Source organism: Larimichthys crocea, unplaced genomic scaffold, assembly GCF_000972845.2.
Source record: "Larimichthys crocea isolate SSNF unplaced genomic scaffold, L_crocea_2.0 scaffold83, whole genome shotgun sequence".
Lineage (NCBI taxonomy): Eukaryota > Metazoa > Chordata > Actinopteri > Sciaenidae > Larimichthys > Larimichthys crocea.
The window spans coordinates 1146552-1162558 of record NW_020860930.1 but is presented as its reverse complement, the minus strand read 5'-3'; the positions used below and the strand labels follow the sequence as shown (position 1 = coordinate 1162558).

The following is a 16007-nucleotide window of genomic DNA, read 5'->3' as shown; positions in this document are numbered from 1 at the left end:
GCTCCTCCGCCTCCTCCTCCTCCTCCTCCTCCTCCTCCTCCTCCTCCTGCTCCTCCTCCACCTCCTTCATGTCCACACTTTGCTTCAGTCTTTCTGGATGTTTGTGTTGCTGAGCTAACGAACGTGTCGATGGTTTATTAATAATTCTGTGTGTGCTAATTGTTGTGTCTCTGCTGTCTTTAACGATGCAGCAGTTCATTACTCGTTTCAAACTTTCCAAAGTTTAAACAGACTTCAGGTTAGTCAGCAGTTTTCTGTTTTTATGACTTGATCTCTGACGCCGAGCGCTCTGGGCTGATGAAGTCTTAATGTGAAGATAACGAGCAGAAAGCTTCAGCGGGCCGAGAACAATCCCCTCGAACCCAGCGCTGTTGCCAAGAGACGCTGAAAACTAAAAACTCAGCTCATTGGCTAAACCGGATGGTGTTGCCTGGCAACCGCTGCTTAGCGAGCACTCTACCAGTAGGCACTGACAAAAAGTTTGAGATCTACACACACACACACACACACACACACACACACACACACACTGTCAGAGTTGTGGTCGATGTTTTATTGGACGCCCACTCGCTCGTCTGCTGCACTCAGATCAGCTCAGACAGCGGTTAACGTGCAGCGCTGAAAGGAAGACGAAGACGAAGACTTCAACAGCCAAACTTTCTAACAGACAGAGGTCATGACACTGGGACAAATACTGAACGTTCACACAGCACATCGAGCTCCTCGGCTTTCCTGCAACCAGGTTCATCATCAACCAGGTTACAGTGCTAACACTCACGCAGCTCCTGTTCTGGCACGACACCAGCTCCACCCCCGAAGGTGAGAACAAAGAAGCAGAACTGTGTCAGAAATATCTGTTTCCTGTTCATCATCTTAAGACCATGATTGGGTCCAGAGCCGCAGGTTGGGCAACACACACACACACACACACACACACACACACACACACACACAGTACTCACTCCTGACGGTAGCCGTCCTCGTGCAGTTGTAGAGGATGGCGAGCTCTCCGAACACTTTGCCCGGCCCCATCGTGCACAGCTTCATCCCCTCTTTGGTCACCTCCACCTTCCCCTCTGCACGAGAGACAGAGAGAGAGGAGGTTTATTTTGAAAGGTTCAAACAGGAAATCTACCAGCTGTTATATCAGTTTTCCCTCCAAAGTGTGTGTGTGTGTGTGTGTGTGTGTGTGTGTGTGTGTGTGTGGATCACGTTTATATGAATTAATCAGGTTTGTTTAGTTTAATACTGAGCGGGTACAGGAGGTTTGTTACACAGAACCATCTAGGAGGTTCCTGTTTGTTAAACGTTGGAACTGTTGGATGGAGCGTGCGTCTGTCCGATGACACGTGAACACGCTGTGACATTTCAGTCTAACTGATGAACATTCATGGAAAATGTAAATGTCACAACAACAAAGAGTCCGTCATCTTCAAAGTGTTCATTCATTTAAAACTGTGTTCAGCTCAGAAATCACGTCTTCAAAGGTTCTTCAAAGGTTCTTCAGAAGTTCTTCAAAGGTTCTTCAAAGGTTCTTCAAAGGTTCTTCAGAACTTCTTCAAAAGTTCTTCAAAGGTTCTTCAGAAGTTCTTCAAAGGTTCTTCAGAACTTCTTCAAAGGTTCTTCAGAAGTTCTTCAAAGGTTCTTCAAAGGTTCTTCAGAAGTTCTTCAAAAGTTCTTCAAAGGTTCTTCAGAAGTTCTTCAAAAGTTCTTCAAAGGTTCTTGAAAGGCTCTTCTCAAAAGTCTGAAGTCCAGTTCTTCAGTACTGCAGGACGGTGCTCTCATCTGATTGGCTTGAAGCTGAACGTTAGATTTCATCTCTGAGACCAAATTTGATATCAAAACAACCACGAAGACATCAGAGATGATTCATTACTGAAGACATGTGGTTTACTTCACTGTCCATCAGGAAACTCTGTAAATCACAGTTGACTCCTAACTCAAACAGAAACAGGAAACCTCCAGACCAGCAGACCTCCAGACCTCCAAACCTCCAGACCAGCAGACCTCCAGACCTCCAAACCTCCAAACCTCCAGACCTCCAGACCTTAATTATGTTAGTATTATATATCATAATATTTATACTGATTGAAAGTTTGAGTGATCTGAAGAAGAGCCCAAACATTCTGAAGCTGATGTGACTCTCAGAGCTTCATGTGTTTGTTTCTGAATGTCAGGTCGTTATTCTGTGATCAGCACAAACAAACAACATGAATTCAATATTTCAGATTTTCAACTTGTAGAGCTGAGACAAACACAAAGAGCAAAAAAAGTCAGTGTACATAATGTGTGGGCGGATAAACACGCGCACACACACACACACACACACACACACACACACACACACACACGTTGATACAATCAACTGTGTGTAAAGGAAAATGAGAGAAGTATTTTCGGAAATGGAGGAATATTAAATTTGCTCTCAAAGAGGAGGAGCTTTACACACACACACACAGACTGTCTAAAACCTGGACGTAGTCTCTGTGACGTCCCCGCAGACTGTCTAAAACCTGGACGTAGTCTCCGAGACGACACCCACCTGTCAATCAAGTGTCCATGCTCTTTAAGCCTGATGGTAACAGGTGAGCTCTCTGTCCTCTAATGTTTCCTTTGCTCTCTCCATCCGTCCTTCTTTGCATCCTTTCCTTCCTGCTCCCTGACCTCTGTCCCTCCTTTTCCTTCCATCCTTCTTTTCATCTTTACAAACTGTGAAACATCTAAAATGCCAAATATGGTCATCCAACAACAAGTTGCCATGCCAACCGCATCCACCAGCGAGCTGTGTGTGTGTGTGTGTTACTGTGTGTGTGTGTGTGTCCTGTCTTTTACATAATGACACAAACTGCTGCATCTGTTTCTTCCTCCAAACACAAAATTAGTGAGATTTATCACACACACACACACACACACACACACACACACACACACACACACACACACACACACACACACACACTCTATCTATCAATCTTGGTCGTGGTCTGTTTTTAGGGATCACTTCCTCTTCCTGTGACAGGAGTCATTATATTTAGCTGCCATCTGTGCCCCCCCCCAGCACACACACACACACACACACACAGTAACACACACACACACACACACACACACACACACACACACACACACACACACACACACACTCTGTCTTGTCGTTTGGAGCCAGCTGCAGATTCATGATTGAAAGATTGCTAAGCAGCTAATTAGCAGTTAGCAGCAGCTAACTGCTAATTAGCTGCTGCTAACTGAATCTGCAGCAACAGAACCGGGCTCAGCAGCCGGACCGGACCGGGTTGGAGCTCAGCCTCTGAGACCAACAGGTACCGAGGTGACTGACAGACTTCATGATGGAAACACTGATCAGCAGAGAAGTGCTAACTGTGTTAGCTCGGTAGCTAACTGAACGGAGCCAAACCCGGCTAGGAAAGCTGCTCAGTGCTGGGCCAGAGGTTCTGTTCGGTCCGGCTGAGCTCACTGGAAGTTAGATGTCGAGGTCGATAGGAGTGTAACACACACTCGCTATTGACTGCTGTGAAGGCCAATCAGTATCCACGAACATGAAGGTGGAAATCTGAGATCTTCTACATTTTAATGTGTGAAGCTAACACACACACACACACACACACACACACACACACACACACACACACACACACACACACACACACACATCCCTCGCTCTTTCGTGTTCACGCCGCTCGCTGCCGCCCACCATCACGGAGGACTGGCCATCTGGAGGATTGTTGTGACACAAAGATTACACTGTGGCAGGTTTGAAGGTTCATGTTGACTCCTCAGGATTTATACTCTGAGTCTCAGCCTGGACAAACGTATGCTCACATAACGTGAAGTCAGAAGGGACTGCAGCCAGCACCACCATCATGGGACTGAACAGGCTTCTTATGTAACCTGCAGGATAAATATAACAGACAAAGACACGAGGAGGCGACTTCAGGGTCAGCGGCTCGCTGTCGTCAAACTAAGCTGAACGATTGATGATGAATGAGTTCATGGTGTTTTTCTGTTGGTTTAATGACACACAGGAGCTGCATTTAAATTCTCTCGACTGCGTCGCCACGAGGTGACGAGCTGTGCTCGTCTTGGAGGCTGCACGAGGAGGTGAAGGTGGTCATGGGTAAGAAAGTGAAGAGAACAGCTGTGTTTGAGAGGAGCGTTCAGCACCTCCAGGCGTTCTGACGCGTTATGCAAGACACGGCAAGTCTGAAGACGAGCTGCAGGAAACTTCACACCAAACGTCACCAAGCTCAGGGCGTCTGCAGGCCGCTCACGTTCTTTATCTTATTTCAACATTCATAATCATCAGCGTCAACGCTCAGGGACATCAACACGTCATGATGAAGGTCCCAGCCAGAAAAACCTGAATATCACGAGTCTGAAAGCTCAAGACTTCAAGAGGTCAGCGTCAGGACCGCCCAACAACAAAGACAAGTAAGAAACCTTCAGCGCTGCAACAAGTCCAAACACACTGAACCCAAATATCCTGACCTGAGACCTGAGTCACATCCACAGGTCATGTGACAGGTCACATGACGAGCATCTCCTCACCTTCCATCACGTAGACCAAAGAGCCCACGTCGCCCTCTTCGATGATGCAGGCGTCTTTCCCATAATCCACCGGGTACATGCAGTCCACGACCTCCTGGATCTGAGACAGCTCCAGGTTCTTCATGAAGTCATTATCCAGGATGGCCTCCTTTATCATCTCCTTAGACCTGAGAGGAGGAGGCAAGGAGAGGAGGAGACAAGGAGAGGAGGAGGCAAGGAGAGGAGGAGGAGTTGTGATGTTAGCACAGACAGTGAACTAACCACAGACGCAGACAAACATTTGAACCTTTACAGACACGATGTGGATGATGTTGTGTGTGACCGACAGGAAGTTGTTTCAAAATAAAGGTCCTCTATCATCAGCTGATCATGAACTGCTGTGATGAGCTCAACATGCTGATGAAGTGTTACTGCAGACAGACGAAGACACACACACTTTACTGTAACACACACACACACACACACACACACACACACACACACTTTACTGTAACACACACACACACAGCTGACAGCCAGAAGCCGTGGGATGGTGCCTGTGTGTGTGTGTGTGTGTGTGTGTGTGTGTGTGTGTGTGTGTGTGTGTGTGTGTGTGTGTGTGGGCAGACCACACACACACACAAACACACACACACACACACACATTAATTTCCTATTGTCGGGGACAGACTGCTGCGAACAAAACAAAAAAATCTGATCAACAACTTCCATCAAAGATGAGTAGAAACATCACAGCTACAGGTAGAAGACAGAAAGACGAGGGCTACAGGTAGAAAGACAGAAAGACGAGGGCTACAGGTAGAAAGACAGAAAGACGAGGGCTACAGGTAGAAAGACAGAAAGACGAGGGCTACAGGTAGAAAGACAGAAAGACGAGGGCTACAGGTAGAAAGACAGAAAGACGAGGGCTACAGGTAGAAAGACAGAAAGACGAGGGCTACAGGTAGAAGACAGAAAGACGAGGGCTACAGGTAGAAAGACAGAAAGACGAGGGCTACAGGTAGAAAGACAGAAAGACGAGGGCTACAGGTAGAAGACAGAAAGACGAGGGCTACAGGTAGAAAGACAGAAAGACGAGGGCTACAGGCATTACAATGACTGATAAATCCACTCATTCCACTGCATCACTCACATGCCCATGACTCCCATGCTGATCACATGCCAGGCTTCACCCTGCCTGGCTAATGCCCTGCCTTCCCATGCCTGCTCCCCCCTGCCCCTGCCTTCCAATGCCTGCTCAATGACAATGCATCACAATGACTGCTAAACTGCCCCTGACTTCCCATGCCTGATCACTGCCAATGAATTCCACTGCCTTGCTCCCGGGACAAATGAATTACAATGACTGATAAACGATTAACAGTAGCATGGAACCTGTGATAAGACAGAGAGACACAGATGCTCAGCAGGCAGCAAATCAGCAACTAACTCTAAAAGGTGGAGGGAGATATGGCAGCAATAATACAGGCAGTAATAGTGTATTGTGGTGTTTCGCTGTAGCCCTCGTCTTTCTGTCTTCGACCTGTAGCCTCGTCTTTCTTCATTCTACCTTGTAGCCTCTCTTTCTGTCTTCTACCTGTAGGCCCTCGTCTTTTCTGTCTTTCTACCTGTAGCCCTCGCTTTCTGTCTTCTACCTTGTAGTCCTCGTCTTTCTGTCTTCCTACTGAGCCCTCGTCTTCTTTACGTACCCTCGTCTGTCTGTCGTCTACCTCGTAGCCCTCGTCTTTCTGTCTTCTACCAGTAGCCTCGGTCTTCTGTCTTTCTAACCTGTAGCCCCTCCTTGGTTCTACGTGCCTCGTTCTGATTCTACCTGTAGCCCTCGTTTTCTGTCTTCTTTTACCTGGTAGCCTCGTCTTTCTGGTCTTACTAACCTGTAGCCCGCGTCTTTCTGTCTTGACTTACCCTCTCTTTCTGCCTCTACCGTAGCCCCTCCGTCTTTCTGTCTTCTACCTGTAGCCCGGTCGTCTTTCTGTCTCTTCTACCTGTAGTCCTCGTCTTTCTTTACTTTCTAACTTAGCCCTCGTCTTTCTGTCTTCTACCTGTAGCCCTCGTCTGTTGTCTTCTACCGGTAGCCCTGTCTTTCTGTCTTTCGAGCTGTGCCCGTCGTTTTCTGTCTTTCTAACTGTAGCCTCGTCTTTCTGTCCTTTGCTACCGTGTAGCCACGCGTCTATTCTGTCTTTCTACCTGTAGCCCGCGTCTTCTATCTTCGTCTCATGTAGTCCCTCGTCTTTCTGTCTTTCTACCTGTAGCCCTGTCTTTCTGTCTTCTACCTTGATCCTCGTCTTCTGTCTCTACCTGTAGCCCTCGTCTTTCTTGTCTTCTACCTGTAGCCCTCGTCTTGTGTCTTTCTACCTGTAGCCCTCTCGTTTTTCTTCTACATGTAGCCCCCTTTCTGTCTCTACTGTAGCCCTCGCTTTCCTGTCTTCTACCTGTAGCCCTCGCTTTCTGTCTTCTACCTTAGCCCGCCCCCCCCCCCTCGTCTGTCTTGTCTTCTACCTGTAGCCCTCTCTTTCGTGTCCCTTTCTTTCCTGTAAGGCCCTCGTCTTCTGTCTTCGACCTGTAGGTCTCGTCTTTCTGTCGTCTACCTGTAGCCATCGTCTTTCCTTTCTTCTCTGTAGGCCATCGTCTTCTTCTTTTACCTGAGCCTCGTCTTTCTGTCTTCTACCGTAGCCCTCGTCTTTCTGTTTTCACGTAGTCCTCGTCTTTCTGTCGGTCACCTGATAGCCCTGTATTTCTGTCTTTTCTACCTTACCCTCCTTTTTGTTAATTTTCCGTCTTTTCTGTCTATACACTGTAGCCCTCGTCTTTCTGTCTTTCGAACCTTGGGTAGCCCTCGTTCTTTCTGTCTTCTACTGTAGCCGCCCCCCCCCCCCCCCCCCCCCCCCCCCTCTTACTCCCCGTCTTTCTCTTCTCCTTCCAGCCCTCCTCTTCTACCATCCCCCCCCCCCCCCCCGGTCTTTCTGTCTTTCTACCTGTAGCCTCGTCTTTCTGTCTTCTACCTGTAGCCCTCGTCTTTCTGTCTTTCTACCTGTGAGCCCGGTCTTTCTGTCTTTCTACCTGTCCCTCGTTTTCTGTCTTCTACCTGTAGCCTCGTTCTTTCTGTCTTTTACCTGTAGCCCTCGTCTTCTGTCTTCTACCTGTTAGTCCTCGTCTTTCTGTCTTCTACCTGTAGCCCTCGTCTTTCTGTCTTTCTACGCTGTAGCCCTCGTCTTTCTGTCTTCTTACTGTAGCCCTCTTTTTCTGTCTTTCTACCTGTAGCCCTGCGTCTTTCGTCTTCTACCTGTAGCCCTCGTCTTTCTGTCTTCTACCTGTAGCCCGTCTTTCTGTCTGTCTACCTGTAGCCCTCGTCTTTCTGTCTTCTACCTGTAGCCTCGTCTTCTGTCTTCTACCTGTAGCCTCTCTTTCTTTCTTCACCTGTAGCCCGTCTTCGTCTTCTACCTGTAGCCCTCGTCTTTCTGTCTTCTACCGTAGCCTCGTCTTTCTGTCTTTCTACCTGTAGCCTCGTCTTTCTGTCTTTCTACCTGTAGCCCTCGTCTTTCTGTGCTTCTACCTGTAGCCTCGTCTTTCTGTCTTTCTACCTGTAGCCTCGTCTTTCCTGTCTTTCTACCTGTAGCCCTCGTCTTTCTGTCTTCTAACCTGTAGCCCTCGTCTTTCGTCTTCTACCTGTAGCCCTCGTGCTTTCGGTCTTCTACCTGTAGCCCTCGTCTTTCTGTCTTTCTACCTGTAGCCCTCGTCTTCTGTCTTCTACCTGTAGCCCTGCGTCTTTTCTTGTCTTCTACCTGAAGCCCTCGTCTTTCTGCTTCTACCTGTAGCCTCGTCTTTCGTCTTCTACCTGTAGTCCCTCGTCTTTCTGTCTTCTACTGTGCCCTCGGCTTTCGGTCTGTCTACCTGTAGCCTCGTCTTTCTGTCTTCTACCTGTAGCCCTCGTTTTCTGTCTTCTACCTGTAGCCCTCGTCTTCTGTCTTTCTACGTAGCCCTCGTCTTTCTGTCTTCTACCTGTAGCCCATCGTTTTTCTGTGTCTTTCTACCTGTAGCCCTACGTTTTCTGTCTTTCTACCTTAGCCCTGTCTTTCTGCTTCTACTCTGTAGCCCTCGTCTTACTGTCTACCTACCTGTCAGTCCGCAGTCTTCTGTCTTCTACCTGTAGCCCTCGTCTTTCTGTCTTCTCCTACCTGTAGCCCTCTCGTTGTTTCTACCTGTAACCGTCGTTCTGTATCTACGTAGCCCTTGTCTTTCTGCTTCTACATGTAGGCCCTCGTACTTTCTGTCTTCACTGTAGTCTCGTCTTTCTCTTTCTACCTGTAGCCCTGTTCCTTTCTGTCTTTCTACCTGTAGCCCTCTCTTGTCTTCTTCTACCTGTAGCACTCGCTTTCTGTCTCTACCTGTAGACCCTGGGTCTTTATGTCTTCTACCGTAGCCCTCGTGCTTTCTGTCTCTTCTACCTGTAGCCCTCGTCCTTCGTCTTCTACCCTAGCCCTCGCTTTCTGTCTTCTACAGTAGCCCTCGTCTTTCTGTCTTCTACCTAGTAGCCCTCGTCTTTCTGTCTTCTACCTGTAGCCCTCGTCTTTCGTCTTCTACATGTAGCCCTCGCTTTCTGTCGTCTACCGTAGCCCTGTCTTCTGTCTTTTACCTGTAGCCCTCGTCTCTGTCTTCTACCGTGTAGCCCTGTCTTTCTGTTCATTCTACTGAGCCTCGTCTTTCCGGTCTTCTACCTGTAGCCCTCGTCTTCTGTCTTCTACCTGTAGTCCTCGTCTTCTGTCTTCTACCTGTAGATCCTCGTCTTTCTTTCTCACCTGTAGCCCTCGTCTTTCTGTCTTTCTAACCGTAGCCCTCCTTTCGTCTCTACCCTAGCCCTGTCTTCTGTTTCTACCGTAGATCGTCTTTCGTCTTTACCGTAGCCCTACGTACGTTCTGTCTTCATACCAGTGCTAGACCCTACGTCTTTCTGTCTTCTACCTGTAGCCCTCGTCTTTTCTGTCTTTTCTACCTGTAGCCCCGTCTTTCTGTCTTCTACTGTAGCCCTCGTCTTTCTGTCTTTCTACCGTAGCCCTGTCTTTCTGGCTTCTACTGTAGCCCCCTCTTCGTCTTTCTACGTCCCTCGTCTTTCTGTCTTCACCTGTAGCCCTCGTTTTCTGTCTTCTACCTGTAGCCCTCGTTCTTCTGTCTTCTACCTGTAGCCCTCGTCTTTTGTCTTCTACCTGTAGTCCTCGTCTCTGTCTTCTACCGTAGCCCTCGTCTTTCTGTCTTTCACTGTACCCTCGTCTTTCTGTCTTCTACCTGTAGCCCTCGTTTTTCTGTCTTCTACCTGTAGCCCTCGTCTTTCTGTCTTTCTACCTGTAGCCCTCGTCTTTGCTGTCTTCACCTGTAGCCCTCGTTTTTCTGTCTTCTACCTGTAGCCCTGTCTTTCTGTCTTTCTACCTGTAGCCCTCGTCTTTCTGTCTTCTACCTGTAGCCTCGTCTTTCTGTCTTCTACCTTAGTCCTAGTCTTTCTGTCTTCTACCTGTAGCCTGCTTTCGTCTTCTACCTGTAGCCCTCGCTTTCTGTCTTCTACCGTAGCCCTCGTCTTTCTGTCTTCTACCTGTAGCACCCGTCTTTGTCTTTCTACCTGTAGCCCTCGTCTTTCTGTTCTCTACCTGTTAGCCTCGTTTTTCTTGTCTCACCTGTAGCCCTCGTCTTTCTGTCTTCTACTGTAGCCCTCGTCTTTCTGTCTTCTACCTTAGCCCCGTCTTTCTGTCTTTCTACCTGTAGCCCTCGTCTTTCTGTCTCTACCTGTAGCCCTCGTTTCTGTCTTTCTACCTGTAGCCCTCGTCTTTCTGTCTTCTACTAGCCCTTGTCTTCGTCCTACTGAGCCCTCGTCTTCGTCTTCTACCTGTAGTCCCTCGTCTTTCTGTCTTCTACAGAGCCTCGTCTTTCGTCTTTCTACTGTAGCCCTCGTCTTTCTGTCTTCTACCTGTAGCCCTTGTCTTTCTGGTCTTCTACCTGTAGCCCCTCGTCTTTCTGTCTTCTACCTGTAGCCCTCGTCTTTCTGTCTTCTACCTGTAGCTGTGATGTTTCTACCATCTTTGATGGAGTTGTTGATCAGATTTTTTTGTTTTGTTCGCAGCAGTCTGTCCTCAGCGACAAAGGAATTAATGTGTGTGTGTGTTTTTGTGTGTGTTGTGGTCTGCCCATGCACACAACACACACACACACACACACACACACAGGCACCATCCCCGGCTTCTGGCTGTCAGCTGTGTGTGTGTGTGTGTTACAGTAAAGTGTGTGTGGTTACAGTAAAGTGTGTGTGTCTTCGTCGGTCTGCAGTAACACTTATCAGCAGCATGTTGGCTCATCACAGCAGTTCAGATCAGCTGATGATGAGGACCTTTATTTTGAAACAACTTCCTGTCGGTCACACACAACATCATCCACATCGTGTCTGTAAAGTGTCAAATGTTTGCTCTGCGTCTGTGGTTAGTTCACGGTCTGTGCTAAACCACAAAACCTCCTCCTCTCCTTGCTCTCCTCCTCTCCTTGCTCTCCTCTCCTCTGCCCTCCTCCTCTCCTTCCTCCTCCTCTCCTTGCTCCTCCTCTTCCTTGTCCCTCCTCCTCTCCTTGCCTCCTCCCCTCTCAGTCTAAGGAGATGATAAAGAGGCCATCCTGGATAATGACTTCATGAAGAACCTGGAGCTGTCTCAGATCCAGGAGGTCGTGGACTGCATGTACCCGGTGGATTATGGGAAAGACGCCTGCATCATCGAAGAGGGGACGTGGGCTCTTGGTCTACGTGATGGAAGGTGAGGAGATGCTCGTCATGTGACCTGTCACTGACCTGTGATGGGACTCAGTTCTCAGGTCAGGATATTTGGGTTCAGTGTGTTTGGATTGTTGCAGCGCTGAAGGTTCTTACTTGTCCTTGTTGTGGGCGGTCCTGACGCTGACCTCTGAAGTCTGAGCTTTCAGACTCGTGATATCAGGTTTTTCTGGGCTGGGACCTTCACATGACGTGTTGATGTCCCTGAGCGTTGACGCTGATGATTATGAATGTTGAAATAAGATAAAGAACGTGAGCGGCCTGCAGACGCCCTGAGCTTGGTGACGTTTGGTGGAAGTTTCCTGCAGTCGTCTTCAGACTTGCCTTGTCTGCATAACGCGTCAGAAGCCTGGGTGCTGAAGCTCCTCTCAAACACATCTGTTCTCTTCACTTTCTTACCCATGACCACCTTCACCTCCTCGTGCAGCCTCCAAGACGAGCCGCTCGTCACCTCGTGGGCGACGCAGTCGAGAGGAATTTAAATGCAGCTCCGTGTGTCATTAAACCAAAAGAAAAACACCTTTACATAATGAACAAACTGCTGCATCCCTGTTTCTTCCTCCAAAACACAAAATTAGTGAGATTTATCCACACACCCACACACACCATAACACACACACAACACCACACCACCACACACAGCACTCTATCTATTCAATATTGGTCGTGGTCGTGTTTTTAGGGATCACTTCCTCTTCCTGTGACAGGAGTCATTATATTTAGCTGCCATCTGTGCCCCCCCCAGCCCACACACACCACACCACACACACAGTAAACACCACCCACACACACCACACCACACACCTCACCACAAAACACTCTGTCTGGTTTGGAGCCAGCTGAGCATTCATGATTGAAAGATTGTAAGAGCTTAGCGTAGCAGCAGCTAATTAGCAGTTAGCAAGCAGTAACGATAAATCGCTGCTGCTACACGCATTAGCTGCTGCTAACTGAATCGCAGCAACGAACCGGGCTCAAGCAGCCGGGACCGGACGGGTTGGAGCTCCGCCTCTGAGACCACAGGTACCGAGGTTACTGCAGACTTTCATGATGGAAAACACTGATCAGCAGAGAAGTGCTAACTGTAGTTTTAGCTCGGTGCAACTGAACGGAGCCAAACCCGGCTAGAAAGCTGCTCAGTTGCTGGGCCAGAGGTTCTGTTCGGTCCGGCTGAGCTCACTGGAAGTTAGATGTCGAGGTGCGATAGGAGTGTAACACACACTGCGCTATTGACGCTGTGAAGGCCAATCAGTACCACGAACATGAAGGTGGAAATCTGAGATCTTCTACATTTTAAATGGTGAAGCTAACACACACACCACCCACACACACACACACACACACACACACACAAAAACACAAAAAAACAAACAACACACACACACACCAACACATCACATTACCCTCGCTCTTTCGTGATCTCCGCCGCTCCTGCCGCCCCCCCCACATCACGGAGGGTCTGGCCATCTGGAGGATTGGTTGTGACACACAAAGATTACACTGTGGCAGGTGTTGAAGGTTCAGTGACTCCTCAGGATGTATAACTCGGAGTCTCGCCTGGACAAACGTTGCCTCACATACGTGATCAGACAGGGACTGCCAGCCAGCACCATCATCATGGGACTGAACATGGCTTCTATGTAACCTGCAGGATAAATATAAACCGACAAAACACGAGGAGGCGCACTTCCAGGGTCAGCGGCTCGCTGTCCGTCAAAACTAAGCTGAACGTGACAAAAACACATCTACATCAGGTGTGGGTGGTGTGTGTGGTGTGTGGTGGTTGTGCGCAATATATTTGAGACAGTTCCACCACGTCCCACGCCGAGATTGGAATAATCATTCAATAATGACTGAATGAGAATGAGTTATGGTGTGTTTCTTTGGTTTAATGACACACGGAGCTGCATTTAAATTCTCTCGACTGCGTCGCCACGAGGTGACGAGCTGTGCTCGTCTTGGAGGCTTGCCGGGAGGTTTAAGGTGGTCCATGGGTAGAAAGTGTAAGAGAACAGCATGTTTTGAGAGGAGCGTTCAGCACTCACAGGCGTCGGACTGCGTTATGCCAAGACACTGCAAGTCTGAAGACGACTGCAGGAAACGTCACACCAAACGTCACCAAGCTCAGGGCGTGCTGCCAGGCGCTCAGTTCTTTCATTATTTCAACATCAATCATCACGGCACGCTCAGGGACATCAACACTCATGATGAAGGGTCCAGCCAGAAAAACCTGATATCACGAGTCTGGAAGCTCAAGACTCAGATGGTCAGCGTCAGGACCGCCCAACAACAAGGACAAGTAAGAAACCTTCAAGCGCTGCAACAATTCCAAACACCACTGGAACCCCAAAATATCCTGACCTGAGACCTGAGTCACATCCACAGGTCATGTGACAGGTGTCACATGACGAGTTCTTTTTCTCCTCACCTTCCTCACTGACCAAAGAGCCCACGTCAGCCCTCTTCGATATGGCAGGCGTCTTCCCAATAATCCCACCGGGTACATGCAGTCCCACGACCTCCTGGATCGAGACAGCTCCAGGTTTCGTCATGAGTCATATTCCCTGATGGCCTCCTTTATCTCTCCTTAGACCTTGAGAGGAGGAGGCAGGAAGAGAGGAGGAGAGGAGACAGGAAGAGAGGGCAAGAGAGGGAGGAGGCAGAGCGGAGCAGGACGGAGGAGAAGGAGAGGAGGAGGCAAGAGAGGAGAGGAAGGAGAGGAGGGAGGCAAGGAGAGGAGGAAAAGGAGAGAGAGGAGAAAGGAGGAGGAGAGCAAGGGAAGGAGGAGGAGGAGTTGTGATTTAGCACAGACAGTGAACTAACCACAGACGCAGACGCAAACATTTGAACTTTACAGACACGATGTGGTGATGTTGTGTGTGACCAAACAGGAAGTTGTTTCAAAATAAGGTCCTCTATCCAGCCTGATCATTGAACTGCTTTGTGTGAGCTCACATGTGATGACAGTGTGTACTGCAGACCGAGGAACGCAACTTGAACCCCAACAACACACACCACCCACTTTACCTTAACCCACACCAACACCACACCACTTTACTTGTAACAAAACACTACGCACACCACATACACGCTGACAGCCAGGAAAGCCGGGGATGGTGCCTGTGTGGTGTGGCTGTGTGTGTGTGTGTGTGTGCATGGCAGACCACACACACACACAAACCACACACCACACACGACTTATTCCTATGTCCGCTGAGGACAGACTGCTGCGAACAAAAACAAAAAAAGTCTGATCAACACTTCCATCAAAGATGAGTAGAACATCACAGCTACAGGAGAAGACAGAAAGACGAGGGCTTACAGGTTAAGAACAGAAAACGAGTACAGGGAGACAGAAAGCTCAGGTGAAGACAGAACAGACGAGGGCTACAGGTAGAAGACAGAAAGACGAGGGCTACAGTGTCGAAGACAGAAAGAGAGACGGTAAGACGACGGGGCTACAGGTAGAAAGACCAAGAACAGACGATAGGCTTACAGGTAGAAAGACAGAAAGGAACGAGGGCTACAAGGTAGAAAGACAGAAAAGACGAGGGCTACAGGTAGAAGACAGAAAGACGAGGGCTACAGGTAGAAAGACCGAAAGGACGAGGCTACGGTTAGAAGACAGAAAGACGAGGGCTACAGTAGAACGACAGAAAAAGACGAGGCTACAGGTAGAAGACCAGAAAGACGAGGGCTACAGGTAGAAAGACAGAAAGACAGAAGACGAGGCTACAGGTAGAAGAAGAAAGACGAGGGCTACAGGTAGAAGACGAAAAGACGAGGGCTACAGGAGAAGACAGAAAGGACGAGGGCTACAGTAGAAGACAGAAAGACGAGGGCTACAGGTAGCAAAGACAGAAAGCGCGGGCACAGGTAGAAAGACAGAAAGACGAGGGCTACAGGTAGAAGACAGAAAAACGGCTACAGGTAGAAGACAGAAAGACGAGGGCTACAGGTAGAGAAAGAACAGAAAAGACGAGGGCTACAGGTAGGAAGACAGAAAAACGAGGACTACAGGTAAGAAGACAGAAAGACGACGGGGCTACAGGTAGAAGACAGAAAGACGAGGACTACAGGTCGAAGACAGAAAGACGAGGGCTACAGGTAGAAGGACAGAAAGACGAGGGCTACAGGTAGAAGACAGAAAGACGAGGGCTACAGGTAAAGACAGAAAGACAGGGCTAAGTAAAGACAGAAAAGACGAGGTCTACAGGTAGACGACAGAAAGACGAGGGCTACAGGTAGGAACGACAGAAAGACGAGGGCTACAGTAGAAAGACAGAAAGACGAGGCTACAGGTAGAAGACAGAAAGACAGAGGGCTACAGGTAGACAGACAGAAAGAAGAGGTGCTACGGTAGAAGACAGAAAGACGAGGGTACAGGTAGAAGACAGAAAGACGAGAGGGCTACAGGGAGAAACACACTCACATATACTTGCTGTCATTATTGCTGCCATATCTCCATCACAGTTTATAGTTAGTTGATGATTTGCTGCTGCTGAGCATCTGTGTCTCTCTGTCTCTATCACTACAGGTATGTACTTTTCATTGTATCATGTTTTTGAGATTGGAATCATGCTTTATCAGTCATTGAATTAATGGCTGTAGTCAGTGATTTCATTTCATTTTATCATTATTTGTA

The 16007-nt window shown here is 48.5% G+C and overlaps 1 protein-coding gene across 2 annotated transcripts in view; it reads right to left on the bottom strand.

Annotated features, from left to right (window-relative positions):
- Positions 1-16007, bottom strand: part of LOC104936721 (cGMP-dependent protein kinase 1-like) — a 35184-nt gene that overhangs the window by 13675 nt on the left and 5502 nt on the right. Inside the window, exons 3-4 of one of the 2 annotated variants that reach the window (XM_027277143.1) lie at positions 4567-4733; positions 963-1076 (exon numbers count right to left, since the gene is read on the bottom strand). In XM_027277143.1, the coding sequence (XP_027132944.1) occupies positions 963-1076; positions 4567-4733 (281 nt within the window). Of the gene's footprint in view, positions 1-962; positions 1077-2542; positions 2638-4566; positions 4734-16007 lie in introns of those variants that run through there. The other variant, XM_027277144.1, reaches the window with a different exon arrangement.